The 19,771-nt window shown below is 43.2% G+C and overlaps 1 protein-coding gene across 1 annotated transcript; it reads left to right on the plus strand.

Annotated features, from left to right (window-relative positions):
- The first annotated feature begins 11,170 nt into the window (after nt 1-11,170).
- p2ry1 (purinergic receptor P2Y1) lies at nt 11,171-14,360 on the plus strand. Its single transcript, XM_071545353.1, has 2 exons — nt 11,171-11,484; nt 11,800-14,360. Exon 2 carries the CDS (start codon nt 11,829-11,831, stop codon nt 12,888-12,890), a length of 1,062 nt encoding a protein of 353 aa, XP_071401454.1. The 5' UTR covers nt 11,171-11,484; nt 11,800-11,828; the 3' UTR covers nt 12,891-14,360.
- The last annotated feature ends 5,411 nt before the right edge of the window (nt 14,361-19,771 follow it).

Consider the following 19,771-nt stretch of genomic DNA (forward strand, 5'->3'; position numbering starts at 1 on the left):
ACTCTGTCACAGCATCGCCCTCCGGCTCGTCGAGGTGGGGGGGGGGTGGGGGGTGGGGGGGATCGCCCCTGCGTTGCAATCCAAAGATAGCCTATCTGAAGCTTCCATATAAATCTGCACTCTGGGGTCTACCCAGCGTAAATCAGCATGCTACTCGTGTATGTGTGTGTAACTCCCTCTTTAATGAAGGTTCCCTCAACAGCTCTCTCTCTCCCTCTCTCTCTCCTTCTCTCGCCCCCATCTCTCTCTCGTCCATGCCTGTCACCCATGTTAAGCTCATAAAACTGCCTGTTCACTGAGGCTATCACCGAGCAATCGGCACAGCAGCAGCTTGTGCCTGCATCACTGGGGATGTAATTAATTTGCCGTGCTAACAGAGTGATTTAGGAAAGACTGAGAGGGGCCCACTGCTGAGACAGGCAGTTGGCAGATAGGACCTGCGCAGCTCTCTTCCTCTCTCAACATTTCACTTTTGTCTCAGATATTATCTGAACGGTTTCGCCGAGATCTAATCTCTGACACTGTCAACATGGAATAGACCAGTGTCAGAAAAATACACCTCATCGCCAGTAGACAAATGGATGCTGCTTTCTGCTCTGTATCGATTCAGTTGCAACAAATGAATCATTCCAGTGCTGGTTCTGTAGGAGCACACAGAAACAGAAACTCACAGTTTGCTAGAAAGAGGAACAGTCCCAAGAGCTTCCGCACCTAAGATTGAACTAAGGACATACTTGTATCTGTTTTCTCAACACATTTATTTTTACATTTCCTTCACCCTCCCTACTACTATGTACGTTCTTCCTCATTTGTGGATATTGCTGTATTCTTGCTTTGTAACCGTTCGGCAGATGGTAGGAAACGGGAAGTGTTTATGCAGTTTATACTTAGATGCCAATCCCATCACAGGAAATGTGTCTCTACCATATTCTCCTTTGCTTAGATTACTCCCTTATCCCTGTTGTCACACAGCATGGAGCGCTGTGACTTCTCCCCGGGAACAAGGGCTTATCAGCTCTAAGTTATCATTACACATTTAAAGATCGTTTAAAAACACACTAGAGGCCAAAATCCGGTGGAGGTAAATAGTTAGTTGCTGTTCTGTAAAGTCTGTTTTTAGGCCGACCAGTCTAATTTCTCTGCTATTTCCTGCTGCTGTGCCCAACCCACTGCCATGCTCCTCACTCTGACCTTCAGCTTGAGTCTATTCATGCAGGCAGCCAAACCTGAGGCAGGCAGTTTCTCACGAACCCTAGCGTGAATAATTCTCAATGGGCTGTGACTCGACACAGACTTCATCACACAGGGACACACAAGTGCTCAGGACACCCCATTTCTATCTTAATCCACTGTTGGATTGGGGTATATAGCACCAGATCCTCTTTTGAAAATCACATTTAGTCTAATCTGTCAATTAGCCGACCTGATATTGATTTACTCATCAAGCCTGTGAACATTTGTATGTTGAAAGAAATTGGAAAAGCAAAGTGTGCTAGGTTGCTCTGACTTCTCCCTCTAATCCTTTCTGTTTGTCACCTTATTAGGCTTGGAAAAATGTCTGGTGCCCGCCAGACCGTAACTTCTAATACGAAGTTAAAAAAGTACTGTATCTGCTCTTTGGTTAATGGGGCCTGAGAAAGTAGGACAGGGTAAATAGTGAAGAGAGCATAGGTGGAAAGGAGGAGGAGACAAAGACATAAATCTTCTATAAGTTAAAGGAGAAAGTTGAGTGGTTATATATAAATAGCAAGGACAGCGTACAGTGCAGGCGCTGCATGCTGAGAGAAGCAATTATTTAAGCCATTGTTGTGCTGAAATCTGGCGTTTTTTCCAATACAGCCAAGCTCCGTTTCCGCTTTCAGCTGCACACTGAGGTGTAGCTGGAGATGAAAAGAGTCTGCAGTCATCCTAAACATCAAGTTCTTTTCATTTGGACTCTATAGAGCAGCTCTATTTGAACCTGGCTCTCACTTCACATCTACCATTCCTAAACTGCCTCAGAACTCCCATGGTGCCTTGCTGCCTTCCTGTCTGTTTCTTGGCTTCCAATGATAAGAAAGGATGGATTGTTTCATTCTTGGCGCTCTCCTCTCGCCCAGATGTAGAATACTATTGCTTCCTTTCTCTTTTCTTATCTGTCAATTCCTCCCCCCTGTTTTGTGCTCTATGTCCTTCTATTATCCTTTCCTTGTCCTCCTTCTGTTCCTCCTCTGTCTTTTATTCATTCAACCTTTGGTAACCTTTCGCTGTCACTAATGGTTCCCATTTTCACATCTCTCCTCTCTGTATGTGCTGTCCCTTTATCTGACCTTTAAGTCTCCCTCCTGCCTGTGCTTTATCCATCTCTCTTCCTCTCTTCTCATGGTGCAGAATATTGATAAACAGGAGTCTGACTAGGAGAAATCCCTTACTTCAACGCCTGATGTTTTCCTTGTATTTCTCAGTCACAGACCACAATTTTGTGCCAACAAATTCTTGTACTTCTTTTAATTGGTTTTATGGTTTCATGCTCCTGCCTCTGATTTTATCATTAAGACTTAAACCTCCAACAGTGTGACCACAATCCACTGTGCCGCTCTTCCATGGAAAGAACACACTCTTATCTCAATTAAAAAGTTTAAAGACAATGAACTGAGGTAAGAGTATAATAAGAGTGTTAAGTGTAGACTGCAAGACTGTGTTTGTTCCAATGATGATTCATAGTCTTGAAATGTGGTCCATCTACTGTGATTTCTTAAGAAAATGCCATGGGGTAGATTGCACTGCCGCTGTGCTTGCATGTAAATGTGTTTGTGTTTATCTGTGCGTGTGTGTGTGTGTGTGCATGTGTACCTATTGCTTCATGCTTTTTCTGCCTGTCATCCTCCTCCTTTTCTCTCTCTCTCTCTCTTTCTCTCTCTCTCTTTGTATTTCTCTCTCTCTCTCTGTCTTTCTCCCCCCCTCCCTCTCTCTCTCTCTCTCTCTATCTCTCTTTTTCTCTCTCTCTGTCTTTCTCTCTCTCTCTCTGTCTTTCTCCCCCCATCTCTCTCTCCCTCTCTCTCTCTCTCTCTCTCTCTCTCTCTCTCTCTCTCTCCCTCCAAGGCTAGGACATTGCTGCCAAATGGGCAGTATCACTTCCAGCGTGTTTAGACATGTACACAACATAGATTCAACTATGATCATTCACTGCTCATGCAGGGGGCTCTAGCACTCAAACCAGCACTCAAAACATACATTATTTTTCACGTCTGCAAATTGTTCACGAAACACACAACCTCACTTGCTTTTCCCCACAGAATTTGCAGCAATTTTACGGTTGCTTGTTAGTCTAATGGGAAAAGTTTGACAAAGTCATTTTCTCCTCCCTTCTTTGCTCCCTTTCTTCCATTTGTCACGACCGTGTTTCATCAGCACGCTCCATTCCATTAAGGATGTAGTGAATCAGATCCGCTCCGATTACGGTTCACAGACAGGACAATAATGTTAATGCTGTAAGGGTAGTATACATTCAGATGGCGCCATTCATTCTCCACTCACTCACAAAATACGATATTTCACTAAAGCACTCAAACACACACACACACACGCACGATTACAGCTTCTTTCCACTCAGCACTTCCAAAGGCACGTATATGTCGGGAAAAAAAATGGAAGTCATCCAGGAAATATTGGATTAAAATCTGATTCCGTTCTGTAGGGATACTGGCAGAGTGTAGATCGATGCGGGGCTCTCCTGGAAACAGCTACCGTGGGGACAGACAGAAAGATGGTAATGTACATCCTGTATGTCTCACCGAGCTCCTGCGTGTTAGTGAGTCAGCATTAGCCCTGCTATATGTCTTCGCATAAGAGCTTTACGCTAATGTGCATCATTAGCCCCTACTCTTTCACCCCCACTTCTCCTCTTTAACCCTCTCAGCGTCCCTACATCCTGCCTTCCAGCCGCTGGGGTAACAAATTACTGAGTAACAGACAACGGCGTCCATTAGGCATCTCTTTTCTCCATCGTTCCATCCACGTTCCTGGTGTTAGACACTTTGGAAAAGGTTTCGGCATTTGATCTGACACCTCACATAAATCAGGTCAAGTGCACAGTCCTAATGGTGCAGCCCGTTTCTACAACACCAGTGTTCCAGAGCGAGGTTGAGTAATTCTTGTTTTGTCAACAAGTCAGACAGCCATTCCTGAGGGAAAGTGTAAGGGATAAACTCCAATGATGATTCCTTAGAGCAAGCAGTTTATGTTGTTTGTGGATGTTTACATTTTATTGAGGTTACATTAAAAAATTGTTCAAGAACTTCACAAAAAACTGTGTATTTATGTTGGCGTGTGTGCATGCACATACACGTGTTATTGTGCATTTGTGTTCACTTTAGAATTTGACTAAGTGTAATGGGAGTGCCTGTCGACGAAGTGACATAAACATTGCGGTCTCGCTCATGTTCTCCGGTTCTTTGAGGTCCAGAAGGATCTCATTTGACTTGACATGGATGAAGAGAGGCAAGAAGAAAGGTACAGGAACATAAACAAGGGAAGAGAAAAAAAAACGATGAAACCTTTGGAAGGGAGGATCAGACAGACTTTGATGGGTAAAATCGGGGGGTGACTGTTGGGGATGAAATTCAACAGATACCAACCTTATACACTGGAAAAGCTGATTCACTGACTCACAATTTACAAACAAATTCTACTCCCGTCTTCTAGTCATGGCAACTTTTGCCTCATCATCTGATCAAAACAGATCAAACATCTCTTTTTCTTCTCCGAGAACACCTGTCCAATAGTATTTACTCTATCAGTGTTGCATTACAAAAACACAGGAATATACACTTTTCACCTGCTATAAAAGGCTTAGCAGAGCGGCGGTCTGGGAACTACATTACTGTGGTATTTACACAGAAAAGACACACTGACCTTCTCTCTGCTTGATAGAAGGCCTCTGTGACATTCAGCTGCATTGATCAGATTATAGAAAAGTCAGTGGCTCAACGTGGGCCAGCGAGAGTGGATGATACACTGCCTTGTGGTTTACGAAAAACAGATGGAGGATAGGAGAAACGCAGATGGATAGAATGATAGGAAGGTAGAGCGAGAAGGAAGATAAAAAAGGAGAGAGGGTGGAGCCGTGGCTGCAGGTGGGATTGGTCATAAGCTTTAGCCTGTTGATCACAGTTGTAGTCAGAGGAGCCCTAGAGAGCGCCTGACCTTTGTGTGTGTGTGTGTGTGTGTGTGTGTGTGTTTACGCCAGTACTGTGTACTGAAAACTAAAGAGTGCACCTGACTTAAATGACCTTTCTTTTAAGGTCCATCCTGTCTGAGTGTTCATTCCCCTGAAATTATATGAGGCATGCAGGACTTTACTTGTACTTTAAGTGAGTTATGAATGTCACTGAAAACTTCCCCAGGCTGCTTTAATCAAAGTTATTTCTGCAAATAACATCACAATCTGTCCAAATGTAAATCTTTGAGCAAACTATGCCTTTTCAGTACAAGCCGGAAAGTAATCTTAAAACTGTGAGATTGATATCAAAAGTGCTTGAACCATTTCTCATGTGGATTGCTTTGAGAATAACAACCTGCTCACTCCACTTAATGAGAATCGTGGGATAGTTCTCCTCCAGTGACACAGAGTATATTAACCTGTAAGAGGCATTTAGAAGAGACATGAGTTTGAGAATGAGTTTATGAGTGAAGCAGAGGAACGCTTGACCAGTGTTAAGATGAAATTCATGTGGATTAAACAGAGCATGCATCATCACTGATAGGCCTGCACGATACGCTTATATTTGTGCCGCATGCTTACACAAAAATGTTTTCTACCATCTTTCAAATGACAATTTCACAGTAATAAAACTAAGCAAAAAATAAGTCTGGATTGGATTCAAACCTGAAATATACTGTGAAGCCACAAAATATGCTTTGATTCCAAAGATGAAAGCTGCTAACATGTCAATATTGTGAATGTTAGCGCGGCTGCACTCAAGTCTGCATTAATATTTTTTGACAGCTGACACATTGAGATCCCGTGTTCCTCAGTTTGGTACGGAGCGATCCGTGCAACATCTGTACAGCAAGAGCCTGGAGGGTCGAAATGCTGCAAGTACAGTGAGTGGAGTCCCACGGGGTCAGCCAGGCTATCAGACATGCTATTACAGGAAATTTGGGTAAATGTTTTGGTCTCCCAGACCCTCAATAGCAAAACAAATGACTGGCAACATAGAGGCCAATAGCAAGGCCAATGGATGTTTAGGCTGGGAACACGGAATGAGCATGGGAAAACAGAGACGCAGAGCTTCCATGTGGTAAAACTCCTCAACTCTGCATGCTTTCAGTCAGGGAAATAGGCAGGAAATGTGGATGGAATTATTTTTCAACTGAAAAAATAAGGATGAATGCAAGGGAGAGCAAGAGAAACATAAATGAGCAGAGAGAAGAGAGAGAAACAGAATGGTGGAAAGTGAAAAAAGAGAGAGACAGAGAGAGAGAAAGAGTAAAAGAATTTATTTCTCTCCAGCCTAGTCTGTGGGAAGGCTGATAAGAGAGATCAATACCAGTGGAGATGCTCATCTGAATCCTGTGTGTGTGTGTGTGTGTGTGTGTGTGTGTGTGTGTGTGTGTGTGTGTGCGTGTGTGTGTGTGTGTGTGTGTGTGGGTGCGTGTGTCTGAGTGTGTGAGTGTGTGTGTGTGATGGGCAAAGACAGGTTGAGAAAAACTAGATGAATGAAGAGGCAAAAAGAGATGGATGAGTGGTGAAACAGAAGAGGGAAAGAAAAATAGGGTGAGCCAGAGCTCAGGATATAAAGGGGAGGGAGACAGACTGATGGAAATACTTCAAGAAATGGAAAAAAAACAATGTTTTTCTCTCAAATCCACCAATTAGTAAAATTAGATTTTCCTAACAAGACAGATACATGCTGGTCTAAGTATGCCAATGAGCCTCTAGGTCTGATTTTCAACACAACACCATTGAGTGTTGAGCAGCAGAGAGCCAGTTACACTACAGCTAATGAGAATGACAGCAACTGAGAAACACTGTTAGCCATTGCGGCTCTGATGGTGATTGGGTTGTCAGAGGAGCTAGTGAAGCGGCATGTAGAGAAACACAGGTCAGGATCTAAAACAAATCGAATTTCCCTCCTGTGCTTCACACTTGTCATTATGATTACATCTGGGACGGGGAGGGAAATGCTATTCGGTCCAATCAGCTGAGAGGTTTGGGCAGTGGGACTAAATCCACTGGTGCTGCTGAGAAATAACAAGGCTTGGAATGTGATGTATTCTACAGACTTTCAGCTGTATCTTTCAAATACTAACCGGTGTTTCAGTGTCTGCAATAATGCTTTTCAGTGGATTTCAGTGGATTTTTTTTCACTGCATTGCTCGTTATGCATTTAACACCAAATGAAGCGGAGGTCAGGATGTTTTTGGGCTGGAGGGCAGTGATCCATGCTGCACTGAGTGAGGAGATGGAAATTGGAGAGAACTTGGAGAGTAGCTTCAAGTTTGTCCTTATCTCCCCTCACACCTGTACGGTGTAACACTGCTCCCCTGGACATGGATTGGTTCTGACTGAGTCTACTTGAGTCACTAAACGCTGTGAGAGTATAAGCAGAGTAACTGAAAGTCAAGTCAAATTTACTCAAAAAAACTTTTTTAACAAGAAGCACTGTCACAAAGTGCTTTACAGAAACAAATACAAGTTAAAGGGATAGTAAATCATGTTTGAAATACAACAGAAATAACACACAAATTCATCCATGTGCAGTAAGCAACACTTCTGAGCATCATATTACAGCATTTATTCTATTAAAACGACCCCATGCAGATCTTAGTTCAGTTCATGATGTGTGCCTTTGATTAAAAAAAGAAGAAAAAGAAATATGTGCGGGTGTTATGTGGGTTGAACAGTGGGAGTGTGCTTAATGTTGTTGGAAATGGCAGCCAAACGCTCAGCAGCAGCAACTGATTACACATTATTTGAGGAGGGGGATAAAAAAACAAAGAAGCAGAGATGAAACATGATTGTGGACAAACAGATTTTATCACCATGCTTGTAACTTACAGCTTTTTCCAAATGGCTTTGGCCACACGGAAACACAGAGACGTATGTTAGGTAAAGACAATGTAACAGGATTTGGTCTACATTTCGCCATGGAGATGAATCCAAAGCACAGAGTTTATAGGATAAACTGAGATAACTGACTTTGGTGGTTTTGAGTGAAAAATTTCCCACAGGCATAATTTTAATGATGTCTTTTTGGGCTGTTTCAGCTCCATGGAGTACCTTAGGAACATTACTTAGCAACTCTAAAAAGTCATCTTTTACTTAATGGGGTCTTTACGTAAGGGGAGAAACACGCATCAAGATTTCTTGAAACGATTACAAAAAATGTGTGGGGCTGAATCTAGTTTAAATATTGACAGCACACAGTTATTATACACACAGAACAGCTGTTCTGACAGGTTTTCTAGGGGCACCCTGACCCTGCAAATGTTGGTGCTTAATAGGTTCAAATTAATCTTACAGTGAGCGTCCAGCCTTAGCCAATATGTCGCTGTCAGCCCCTGGTGCAGAAAATGGGGCTCAGTGCCAAGTAGCGTAGGGTCCTTGGCAAACAATGTAGTGACAGGTGCTGAGGAAATTTTTTAACTTTGCTCTCCCTGTCTTAAGATTTTGATTATTGCATTCCTGCTTTCCACTGTGTTTCTGTTTTATTGGACCAGATTGACAGCGAAGATAGGAGAGGGGGGGAGTAAGGACATGCAACAGTAGTCACGTCCGATTCAAACTCGCTACGCAACTATGTTATAGGACTGAGTCTGCTTAGCCAAAAAATGCCTGCAGAACTCGCTCTTGGTTGTAATCTTTGTCTCGTTGCTAACAGCTGCTAGACACATGATGTGCATACACTATACATAGAGATAAAACCACAAATGCACATACTCCATCTCTCTCTCTCTCTCTCTCTCTCTCTCTATCTCTCTCTCTGTTTTGGCAGTTGTACACTATTAGATATCTTGAACTGTTTAAGCACCAAAGTAAACTCAGAAAAAGCAGGACTGCAATGCAAGATTTTCACAATTATTGTGCAACCTAGTGTGGGATAGCCTAATTATGGTTAAATCTGCATGGCAAAATGTTTATCCAGCCTCACTTTATTTCTCTCAATCACTCTCTCTCTCACACACACAAGTATGCATTCACACGCACACAAACACCCCCCCCCCCACACACACACACACACACACACACATATGAACATAACAGATACATAGACATATTTTTAGGGGGACAACATGATAGATTGGAACTTCAAGCTCTTGCTGGGTCAGCAGAGTGGCTGCAGCGGTGACCACACTCTGTCAAATGTATATGTGCGCACACACCCCCACACACACACACACAGACACACACACACACACACACAGATATACACCTCTTCTGGGATCTCATTTGGCTGCCCTTGCTGTTTAATAAAAGCTTTCCATTACATTAATACATCTCACATGTAATTATGTTTCATATATATGGGTGCCATGGGAATTGGTACAGGTGCAATGAAAGATATAAGCAAAAGACAGTTGAATTATTTTGGGTTTGTGAATATCTTGTTACTAAGCAACTGTGTGTTGAGGTTTCCTCTGTGATGCAAAATAAATGCTGTGATAGCTGAACAATAGGGAGTTGCTTTTTCTTTCCATTTTTCTGATTGGGTAGATTTTTTAACTTGGCTATAGGTGAAAAGGCCACCTAACCATACCTAATGCATGTCACCTAATTTCCTCTGATGGACCATAATACACCTCTACCAAGCTGATGGTGGACATTTATCCTCTGTCTTATTAATAGTTTCATTAGATTATTGCTGCCGTCTTGGCCCACTCCACCTTGTCCATTTTGAAGATGTTTGGCATCACAGCATAATTAACTTAACCTTTGGCTCACTTACTTTAATGCCTAATCCCTTCTCTATTCCCCACCACACTCCATCTATCTGCTGTCTTTGCCAGTGTCTGCAGGTTTGTCCTTGGCTGTCTCTCACATATCCAACTGTCCCTCAGCCATTTAGGAGACGCAAAGTGACGCACATAATATTAAAAACAGTAATTTCCCCCATTTTATGCTTCTCCCCTGTCTACCCTTCTCTGTTTTAATCTGATCAATGGCTTTATTGGCTCCTGACTCCTCCTGATTGGCAGATAATTGTGGAAGAACAATTTCATGCAAAAATTGTATTGGCAATGATAAATGTGTAACCATCACATATCATTGTGGTCCATTAGATGTCTCTGCCCACTGCCCATTTAAATGATGAAAGATGACTTGCTTCTAAGCATCCCACAGTCACCCCCACAACGTCATTCATTCCCTATGGAAATCAATATATTTCATTCTACATCTGACTACCTCACTGTATATTTCTGTGGCCTAAGCTTTTCCCTTGCTTTGCCAGTTGAAAGAGTAGTAGAAATGGAGGATAAACTGCCAAAAAGCCTGGCTGTCACCTAACTCTCTGACAGCTGTAGCCATTTTTGATTATGCCTGCCTTGCACATCAGTGATCACCAACTTGGAATGATTGTGAATAGGCTGCATACTACTTTGATGTGTCTCATTAATGACGCATGCCTTATAGGCTGCAGCAGTCAGCGAGAGCCCAACAACATATCAGTCTTGGCTACATTACAATTCTTAACCAATTATTAACACCAATTAATAACCATTACTTACTAAACCCTATGGTATGACAAATCCGTGTATCTAATAGGCTATAAGTCGTCAATAAATAAAAAATATATACATATATATTCGAAATAACTGATGACTGACAAGATGCTATTTGGTCAATATGATAATTTATTAAACTCAGGTCACCAAGCTATATCTTGAATACTGAAAGCTAGTCTGATGTAATTTGTTTATGGATTCCAAATAAATTCATGACGATTTTTGCATGATCTCCGATATAATGACAATAAAAAAAGAAAAAACTACAAGAACACATGGTGACTCATTTGGGCTGAGGTACGGCGAGTGCCCATACCTTGCCATACCCAAAGCACGCCCTTCCTGGCAGGTCACATCAGATAAGAACGGGTCGAGTGGGAGGAGGGAGGAGGAAGGAAAAGAGCGCGTTTGGAGATGGGAAGCTGTTCAGAGGATTTGGGTGGTGCGCACCTCCCCTCTCCACAGCGCAAGAGCCTCCTCTCGCTTTACGGAGCCTGTTTGCAATTCCTGCTCTTCATGCCAGAGCCTGCAGCTGTCTCTCTTGCGTCCCACTGCCGCTGTTGTGGGAAATCATCGCCCCGCATGACGAACCGACGGTAGACTTTCCCCTTGAAGTGCGAGCGTAAACCCGAAGGATCGCAACTTTGAAACAATTTCCAACACTGTTATGAGACGGAATGAAGACACCTGACGCGTCCAACCCCCCCTCCGTCTATTGACTGAAATTTCTGCGACTGCAAAGGCTATAGGAATGTGGAATACAAGTCTGTGTCAACGGTGAGTGTTGTAATACTTACGGATATCGTTTCCCCCTTCTTGGTGCACAGAAGTATTTGTGTCGTTCTGCAAGTGGGCGTTCCGCAGAATTAAGTTTAGAGCTTGAATGTCTAGTCTGTCTAGGATTGGTTTTGTCCGGCGTCATTGAGTTTTGAATGTCAACCAAGCAACTATGGGTGGTGTGTGTCATTAACAGATCGCTGGCATTTTCAAGTTATTATTTTGTGTTAAAGGAAGCGTTTTAAATATCAAATGTAAGCCTACATGTCAGATCTGCATCTACGTTTTTCTCATGTGTTCATCCCTCTCACGCAGTAAAAAGACCTGCCTCTGCCCCTGACACCATGACCACAGACCTGAACTTGACCTCCCTGCTGAATGTAACTGATCTCCACAACCACAGTAGAGGATGTTCCCTCACCAAGACAGGTTTCCAGTTCTATTACCTGCCCACGGTCTACATCATGGTGTTCATCACGGGACTGGTCGGCAACAGCCTGGCCATTTGGATGTTCGTGTGCCACATGAGACCCTGGAGCAGCATCTCTGTCTACATGTTCAACCTGGCTCTGGCTGACTTCTGCTACGTCCTCTCGCTGCCCTTCCTCATCTTCTACTACTTCAACAAGACGGACTGGATATTCGGGGACGTGCTCTGCCGACTGCAGCGTTTCATATTCCATGTGAACCTATACGGGAGCATTCTGTTTCTGACCTGCATCAGTGTGCACAGGTACACCGGGGTGGTGCACCCGCTCAAGTCTCTGGGCCGACTGAAGAAGAAGAACGCGGTCATTACCAGCGCCTTGGTCTGGGCAGTGGTTGTTATGGGCATCTCCCCCATCCTGTACTACTCCAGGACCGGCCTGAAACGTAATGCAACAACTTGTTATGACACCACCACTGAGGATGAGCTGCCGGGGTATTTTATCTACAGCATGTGTATGACTGTGTTTGGGTTCTGCATCCCCTTCATTATCATCCTGGGCTGCTATGGGATGATCGTCAAAGCGCTTATCTACAATGACATGAACAATGCACCGCTGCGCCGGAAATCAATCCACCTGGTTATCATCGTGCTCGCGGTGTTTGCTGTCTCCTACCTGCCCTTCCATGTCATGAAGAACCTCAACATGAGGGCCAGACTGTACTTCCAAAGCCCTGACATGTGTGATTTTAATAACCGCGTCTATGCCACCTACCAGGTGACACGGGGGCTGGCCAGCCTCAACAGCTGTGTGGATCCTATTCTTTACTTTCTGGCTGGGGATACCTTCAGAAGGAAGCTGTCCCGGGCCACTAAAAAGACCTCCAGGAAGGGGGACAATCCCCTCCAGTCCAAGAGTGAGGAGACGGCTCTCAACAGCCTGGCTGAGTATGTGGAGAATGGGGACAGGAGGCTCTGACAGGGGACTGGGATGGCTTCTGTGCTCCTAGTCATGGCTCTGGATTTGGATATGGGTCTAGCGAGGCTGTGTAAACCACTATGGACCTGATACTGAATAGATATATGCACTGTGGACTGAAGGCTCTGTGTAAAATGTACTTGATGAGTATTGGACTATGGTTTATAATGTACAGGCTGAGAATTGTACAATGAATACCCCATTTAACCCTGTGATAAGTAACCATCGCTAACTTGCAGACAGTCGTGATCGTGTGATGTTGATAAGCTATTGTTCATTGAAATGTACTGTATTGTACTGTACATGTATTGTACTATAAATGCTAGACCCATCACTCTTCACCAGGCCGTTCTTATTGTGTAGTTAGTGTCTCTTACAATTTGGTCAAAGTGAAAATTATATTCAACCGCAACCTAACGGAAGGAAAAGTTAATAGGTTTCCCTACAGACAATAATGTCCTGTTCATCAATTCGTTCAGGACAAATAGGACTGAGAATGGACAGCACCTTTGCTATCCACCCCGCTGATGCTTAATCAATAGCTATTAAGGAGGCGAGGGCTTGTGAAGAAGCGAGGTAAGCTACAGTGTACCTGGGATGGATTTTAGTGAAAAACTAAATGCACTGAACCTGGGAACGCTGTGCGGATGTGACACGCAGACATTGTAATGCACTATGACCGGAGACTCTGCTCAGAGGGTTACCTATCACTCCCTATCTCGTTCTCCATCTATTACTGACTGGGGGCGGATGGAGTTGGCTAGTTTTTCATTGTGACAGCTACTTTGAGGTAAGGTGAGGTCTGCAATGGCTCTTTTACCACAATCTTTCTTTGCCCTGTCCTTGTCATTCTAACCTGTTCTACAGAAAATGAGGAGACATTACTTACAGTATTTTGTGTATATGATACTATAATGAATGTTGTACAGAATGTTGTGAATCTGTTTGTGTTGTTATTGTTTTGTTCTGGAGTTTTGAAGGCTATATGACTAATCCAATCCTTTACTGCATGAGTCCTAGTGTCAAATACCATCAGAGGAACACTTAGCCAATTACTAACCACAGCAACATAAATTCTAATCTTCTCAAAGTGTTAACTGCAGCACAGGGAACTATAGAATTCGAATGAGCAGAACAGACGTTTACCCACAAAATCATCTGGTTCGTGACTCCATCAACATATTGAAGACTTCTTTGTATAAGATACCTCAAAGTAAATACTGCACTGTGACCGTGTGTTGACAGGTGATTATTTCTGTATCTGTTCTAGTTATTCTATATCTGTGCAGGAGAAACTATTGTGGAGCTCTATCCGTATATATTTTACCCAGGACTAACTAACTAGATGTTTGATGTCTATACTAATACCTTTGTAGATCTGTAATGTGGTCAGTCTCTTGAGGTCAGCTGTTGTCAGGCAAGGAACTCAACCACCTAAAGTTGTACAGAACATATGGGGCCACTTGTAACTTTGTCAATAAATTTTTATATTTAAAATACGTGAGGCAATGTAATGAGACTAATTTGTGTGATTTTCTATGTGTCCTTTAACATGGGGGGCATTTTACAGTAATTCTCTTTTCCCTCCCCTGATCAGTACTGTGTGTATATGTAGCATATCTGTTATTGCTCTAAATAACCACATAATAATCCACATTACCTTGTTGATACTAACTCACTCTGTTTTTATTTCCGTGCATACACTGTTATGACTGGATGAACACTGTTGGCTTTGGTGGCACTATCGTGCGGAGTTCTATCTTCCCCACTGCATCAAGTGCTCCGCCTCTCTCTGCACTGCTGTTGACTTTCCTTTCAACACAGCCAGGAGGAAGAGAGGGAACGAGGGAGGAATAAAAAGTGGCACCTTTTTTCTCCTAGCGTATTCGGAGACAGCTTTTGTGACCGTCACAATGGCGTGGGGTTATTGATGCAGACAGGGTTGGGAGGTTGTCGCCTGGACCCCAGGGCCGTACGGTGCTGTGGGCACAGGAAGCCAACCAAACCCTCTTCCTCTAAACCGGGCCCATGAATACAAACAGCTTTTGATTTCCTGGCTTTGAGGTGCAAACTGCATGGTTGGCCTTGGTGAATGTATGTGTGTGTATGTGTGTGTTTGTGTGTGTGTGTGAGAAGAAAGGCCAGATCTCAATGGCTGTAGGGTCCCCCCCCCTTTCTCTCTCCCTCTCTCTCTCTCTCTCTCTCTCTCTCTCTCTCTCTCTCTCTCTCTCTCTCTCTCTCTGTGTATCTGTGTGTGCATGTGTCTACATCTGTATCTGTCTGTGTGCGTGTTAAATAAGAGAGCCCGGAGGCATTTGAGACCTTATTCAAGCAGGTGGCTGTTATAGTGGTTATTGTTGTTTGTTGGTGGTATTTGGTTGTCACGGAGAGCCATTGTGACAAGCACCAGGAGAATATATATTAATATTCAGTCTGTTTATTTCTAGATTATGTGGCTTCTCTGGTTTGTGTGTGTGGGTGTAGGGAGGTTTGGACTCTGCAGCCAGCCTCAAATCTAGATTTGCAAAGCATTAAAGATGGGAGCCTGGCCAGAATCTCCTCCCCTCCCTTCTCAGTCACCTTTCACCTCCTTCCTCTTACATCCTCTCTTTCTTCTGAATCTAGACTGAAGCGTCTTCTTTCCTTTGCCAGTCTTCATCACTATCAGCGGGACAGCATTTGAATGGGAAATGTTTGAAAAGGGATGACGGTAGTCGGTAACATGGAGGAGAACAACAGGAAGAGTCAAGTGTGAAGAGTGATGTAGTTGTAGGGAGAAAGGTTTGTGTGTGTGTGTGTGTGTGTGTGTGTTTACAGTGAGTATTGTAGGTGGCAGGGGGGCCCCAGAGGGTAAGGGTAATCAGAGTCTGGACAGGCACAGTGAAATACTGAGCTTTGTTCTTAGCTTTGTTCGTAGATTTACAATGGGAGCTGGCACAACCGCATCCATCACAGGGACCATCTGCTTGAGCCAAAGACTACTGCTAACCCTACAAAAACGAAATGTAATCAGAGTGTTACACTGTGGTCCTTGGTGAGTAACCCGTGATGCAAACAATCATGGGACAGCATGGCCACAGTGTTGTGGTTATGTTGCAGATTTTAGTGAACTGATTGACACCATGTGACAGAAAAAACACATAAGGCAACATGTACATAAACTCTCCCACACTGTCACTGCATTATTAGCACAACATGTAATGACATGTAACTTAATAATAATTAGTTGATTTTAGTTGATGCTAATAACATTGTAACAATATAGCCAAATTGTGCAGCATGAATGCTATAATACATATTATTAAGAGTAAAGAGCAGTTTGTTTGTGTAAAACACTTTTCGCAATTCACAGTGCTGAGGGGAATTACGGGATGTGCTCTTCAGGCCGTGCAGAGCCCTACATAAGGCAAACACATACTCTAGGCAGTTAAGTAGTACAGTAGGAGTCACACAAGCACCAGTCAAGGTTGGTGCGAGGTACATCCACATACCAGGAAGTAGCTTGGTGATCATGAAGTGAGTCATGAATGAAATCATTTGTTCAGCGATTCTCTTAGTTCTTACAGCTGTGCTACCACAGCACTTTGTTGTTAACAGATTGAGTTTTTAAAGTGAACTTTGTTTCACTCAACTCCAATCATGCACCCACCCTTCCTCCCGAGCACCTATAAAGTCCTAGCGCACTTGCATAATGTCAGGTTGTAATGATAATCTTTGAACATTATTATAAACTTGCTAATATAAATACGAATATAAATATATAATATAATAATCACACCCCCTTCAACCACGAACCTACTTGATACAGACTGTATACCGTCATATCAGGTAAGGGAGTTCTCACACTGCAGTGTCAATCAAAACACTTGGGACAGGACTCAGGCTGTTGAGCTTAATGAAGGCTCAAGTGCAAACAAGTTCGCCTCTGTATGTGTGTTTGTGGTCTCATTACACAGTGCTTTAGGTAGAATTTTCACACGTTAGGAAACAACCAAAACATAACTTGCCTCTTAGAGTGTGCAGAGCAGGTGCTAGTCTTGCCGGCTGACAGACCGTCACAATGAAATGCAGCTCCCACCTGCTGTCCATTAAGAAAACATCATCAATAACAAGTCCTGTGATTGACACTACCTACCCACTTGTGTGCATGCGGCTGCGCACACACACACACACACACACACACACACACACATACACACACACACACACACACACAAACACACACACACACTGTATCTTAAAATAAAAGCAGCATCTGCAGTGGGTGCATCTTAACAGCAACAACAGAAGTCTAATAGCCAAACAGTCAAACATAGGGATAGCACAATTTTACTGGTCTGGAGCTCGATGAAATGAGCATGCACTGAGTAAATTGTCACTTCTTTGCTGTTGATGTTGATGGTTAATTTTTGGGACGTAATGAAAGTTTGAAATACTCATATTACCTTATTTATGCCAAGGAAGGATAACAGATACAAACATTTCTTTTTATAGACTAGATGAGCAGATATCCTGTTTCCTGAACTACTCAAGGAAATGTGTTTACACTCAAACCTGTCTTCCTAGTGTTCACATTGTGTGCACCTATGGGTTTATGTGTGTGCACGCATGCGTGTATGTATATGTGTACGTGTGTGTGTGTGTATGCCAGGCAGTCTGTCTGTGTCTGTCTTTCTGTCAGTAAGAGGGAATTGATTGCAATTTTTGCTTGACTGAGTTTCACAAGTACAGTTGTATATTTTGTCTTTTAATATCTTCTCATATTTTTCTCCACAATATTATAAATCCTGCAGTTCCAGGTTTCAGTTTCTTCCATACTCTCTCCAACTTTGTGTTCCCAAATTAGCATTAAGTTGGCTGGGGGAAAGATATGTTTCATCCTCACCACTATGCATGCATGACACACAACTACCCACTCTGCTATGTGTGTAAGCCTACTTCTGCAATGCCACCAAACCACAACAATGCTGTGAAGATAAAAGAATTACAACAATGCAGCATGAAGATAGTCCATCAAAACAATGACAGCCGAGGGCATAGCTGCTTTTGACAGCTAAAGTCATTTGAAATGAGACTGCGATGAGTGTCTTTGGGGCAATAAACCTGCAGACGCCTCTGGTGTCAACCCTATTGACCCCCGTGAAATGGATAAGCTTTCATCATGTTGTCAGACATACATACTGGGAAACCAAATATAGGCCCTGATCTGACAGTTGTATAGACAGGTATCGAAGACACTCTCCTCATATCCAGTTTTGTATCTGTTACTGTATGGATGGGATCATAATATTGAGCGGGAATTGTCATGAACTGCATGAACTGTCATTTTAACACTATGGTTTACTTTAATGTCATGCTGATAGTAACCTGAGCATGGGCTCGGCTTGGATCATTGCCAAGAGCAATACCATAAGACTGGTAGGATTAAAATGCACCTCCATATTGTATATAAACTATGCAAGGATTAGGGCAGACAGAGAGGCAGGAGGAACAAGTGGGAGAGGGTGTGAGAGAAAGAGCAGAGGCTGTCATATTTTGGCTGTCATAAGGTTCATGATCAATATCACTACAGCCGCTCCTGTCTAGCGTCTTGGTGTCTGTTGATTTTCTGCCGCTCCTTGGTGCCGCCATCGATCAGCTTGAATGATTGGCTGACTGGCTGACATCCACACACCTACAGCTTTGATTTCTTACAATAAGGTCACAATTATCGGATCGACCAGTTTAACTTGGACGAAGCGGTAGAGGTTTGACGAAGGTGAGCTGATGAAAAATAGCTCGGTTTGGTTAGTTTTCATCAAAATTTCACTAAGATTTACCCTGCAGGTCTTCTGCAATAGTGGCCAAATATTGTATCACATTCATGGGAGTCTTGATGGAAAGAGAGGACAGGAACACATCAATCACACAGCAGCCAGAGGTAATTTTTTGACAAGATATATGTACACCGAGTCACACACACACAAACGCACTCACACTAACACACACACACACACACATATACATATATTAAAAGTAAGCCTGAAGCAATTTGCCTTTTGACAGCTATCTGTAGATGTAATTTCACAAGCAGGTTGACGTGGCTGGGCGGCAAGAGTGTCACCAGACAGAGGCCTGTCTGATAAGAGTTATGAGATAGGAAGTGTGGTTTTGAAATGAGCTGAGGTTCAATACGGGGGTGTCTGCCGCTTGGGAGGATAAGGAAGAGACAAGACAAGGTGTGAGGAACAAGGAGATGAGAAATAAGATGATAGCAAACGTGTTGCTGGCACATAAGAGCTGCAAGAGAAAGAGAAAAGAAGGGCCAGACAGGAATAAGAATGAAGGGGCACAGTATTGGGAACAAAGGGCGGTTGGACTGTGCATGTTCAATTCATAGCATCTCCTTAATGTCTAATGTCCGCAGATCATCTGTCTAGACTAGCTGAAGTGTAGACTATATACACAGTCAATCTATTCATCTGTATATCCCAGTCCACAGGGGAAATTAATGATTCCTATTAAAAGAAAACAGTGATTATTCAGTTTTCTTTTTGTTGAGTCGGGACGTCTTGAGAGTTATATTCTACCATCACACCCATGACACATCAATGCTTTAGACTGAGTAACATTAGCATGAAAGCTCCCGTTCTCACCAAACAGTATTCTACTCAGTGGCAGACTGTTGACTTGGAATCAGATTAGTGCACATCTCTTTGGGCTGCTCCCTGCGTGGGAGTTTGTCTGTGGCAGTTGCGAACGTGCTGTATAGGGTGATGAGCTCTACACTCTGCTGAGAGTTGCATGCTTTTATTAGCTGGCTACCCATCAGTCTGCTGGACGGACGCCCTGCTGCAGGGTGGATGATAAATCTCTTAAGGCTGAAGTTTATGTACCAGCAG

The sequence above is a fragment of the Centroberyx affinis genome, unplaced genomic scaffold (genome assembly GCF_046629955.1).
Source record: "Centroberyx affinis isolate AG114_WGS23_722 - 3 ecotype Tasmania unplaced genomic scaffold, CSIRO-AGI_Caff_v1 ptg004889l_1, whole genome shotgun sequence".
Taxonomy (NCBI): domain Eukaryota; kingdom Metazoa; phylum Chordata; class Actinopteri; order Beryciformes; family Berycidae; genus Centroberyx; species Centroberyx affinis.

Bases quoted from the DNA above. Each gene is read 5' to 3' on its own strand.
- p2ry1 (XM_071545353.1), top strand. From the start codon at position 11,829: ATGACCACAGACCTGAACTTGACCTCCCTGCTGAATGTAACTGATCTC.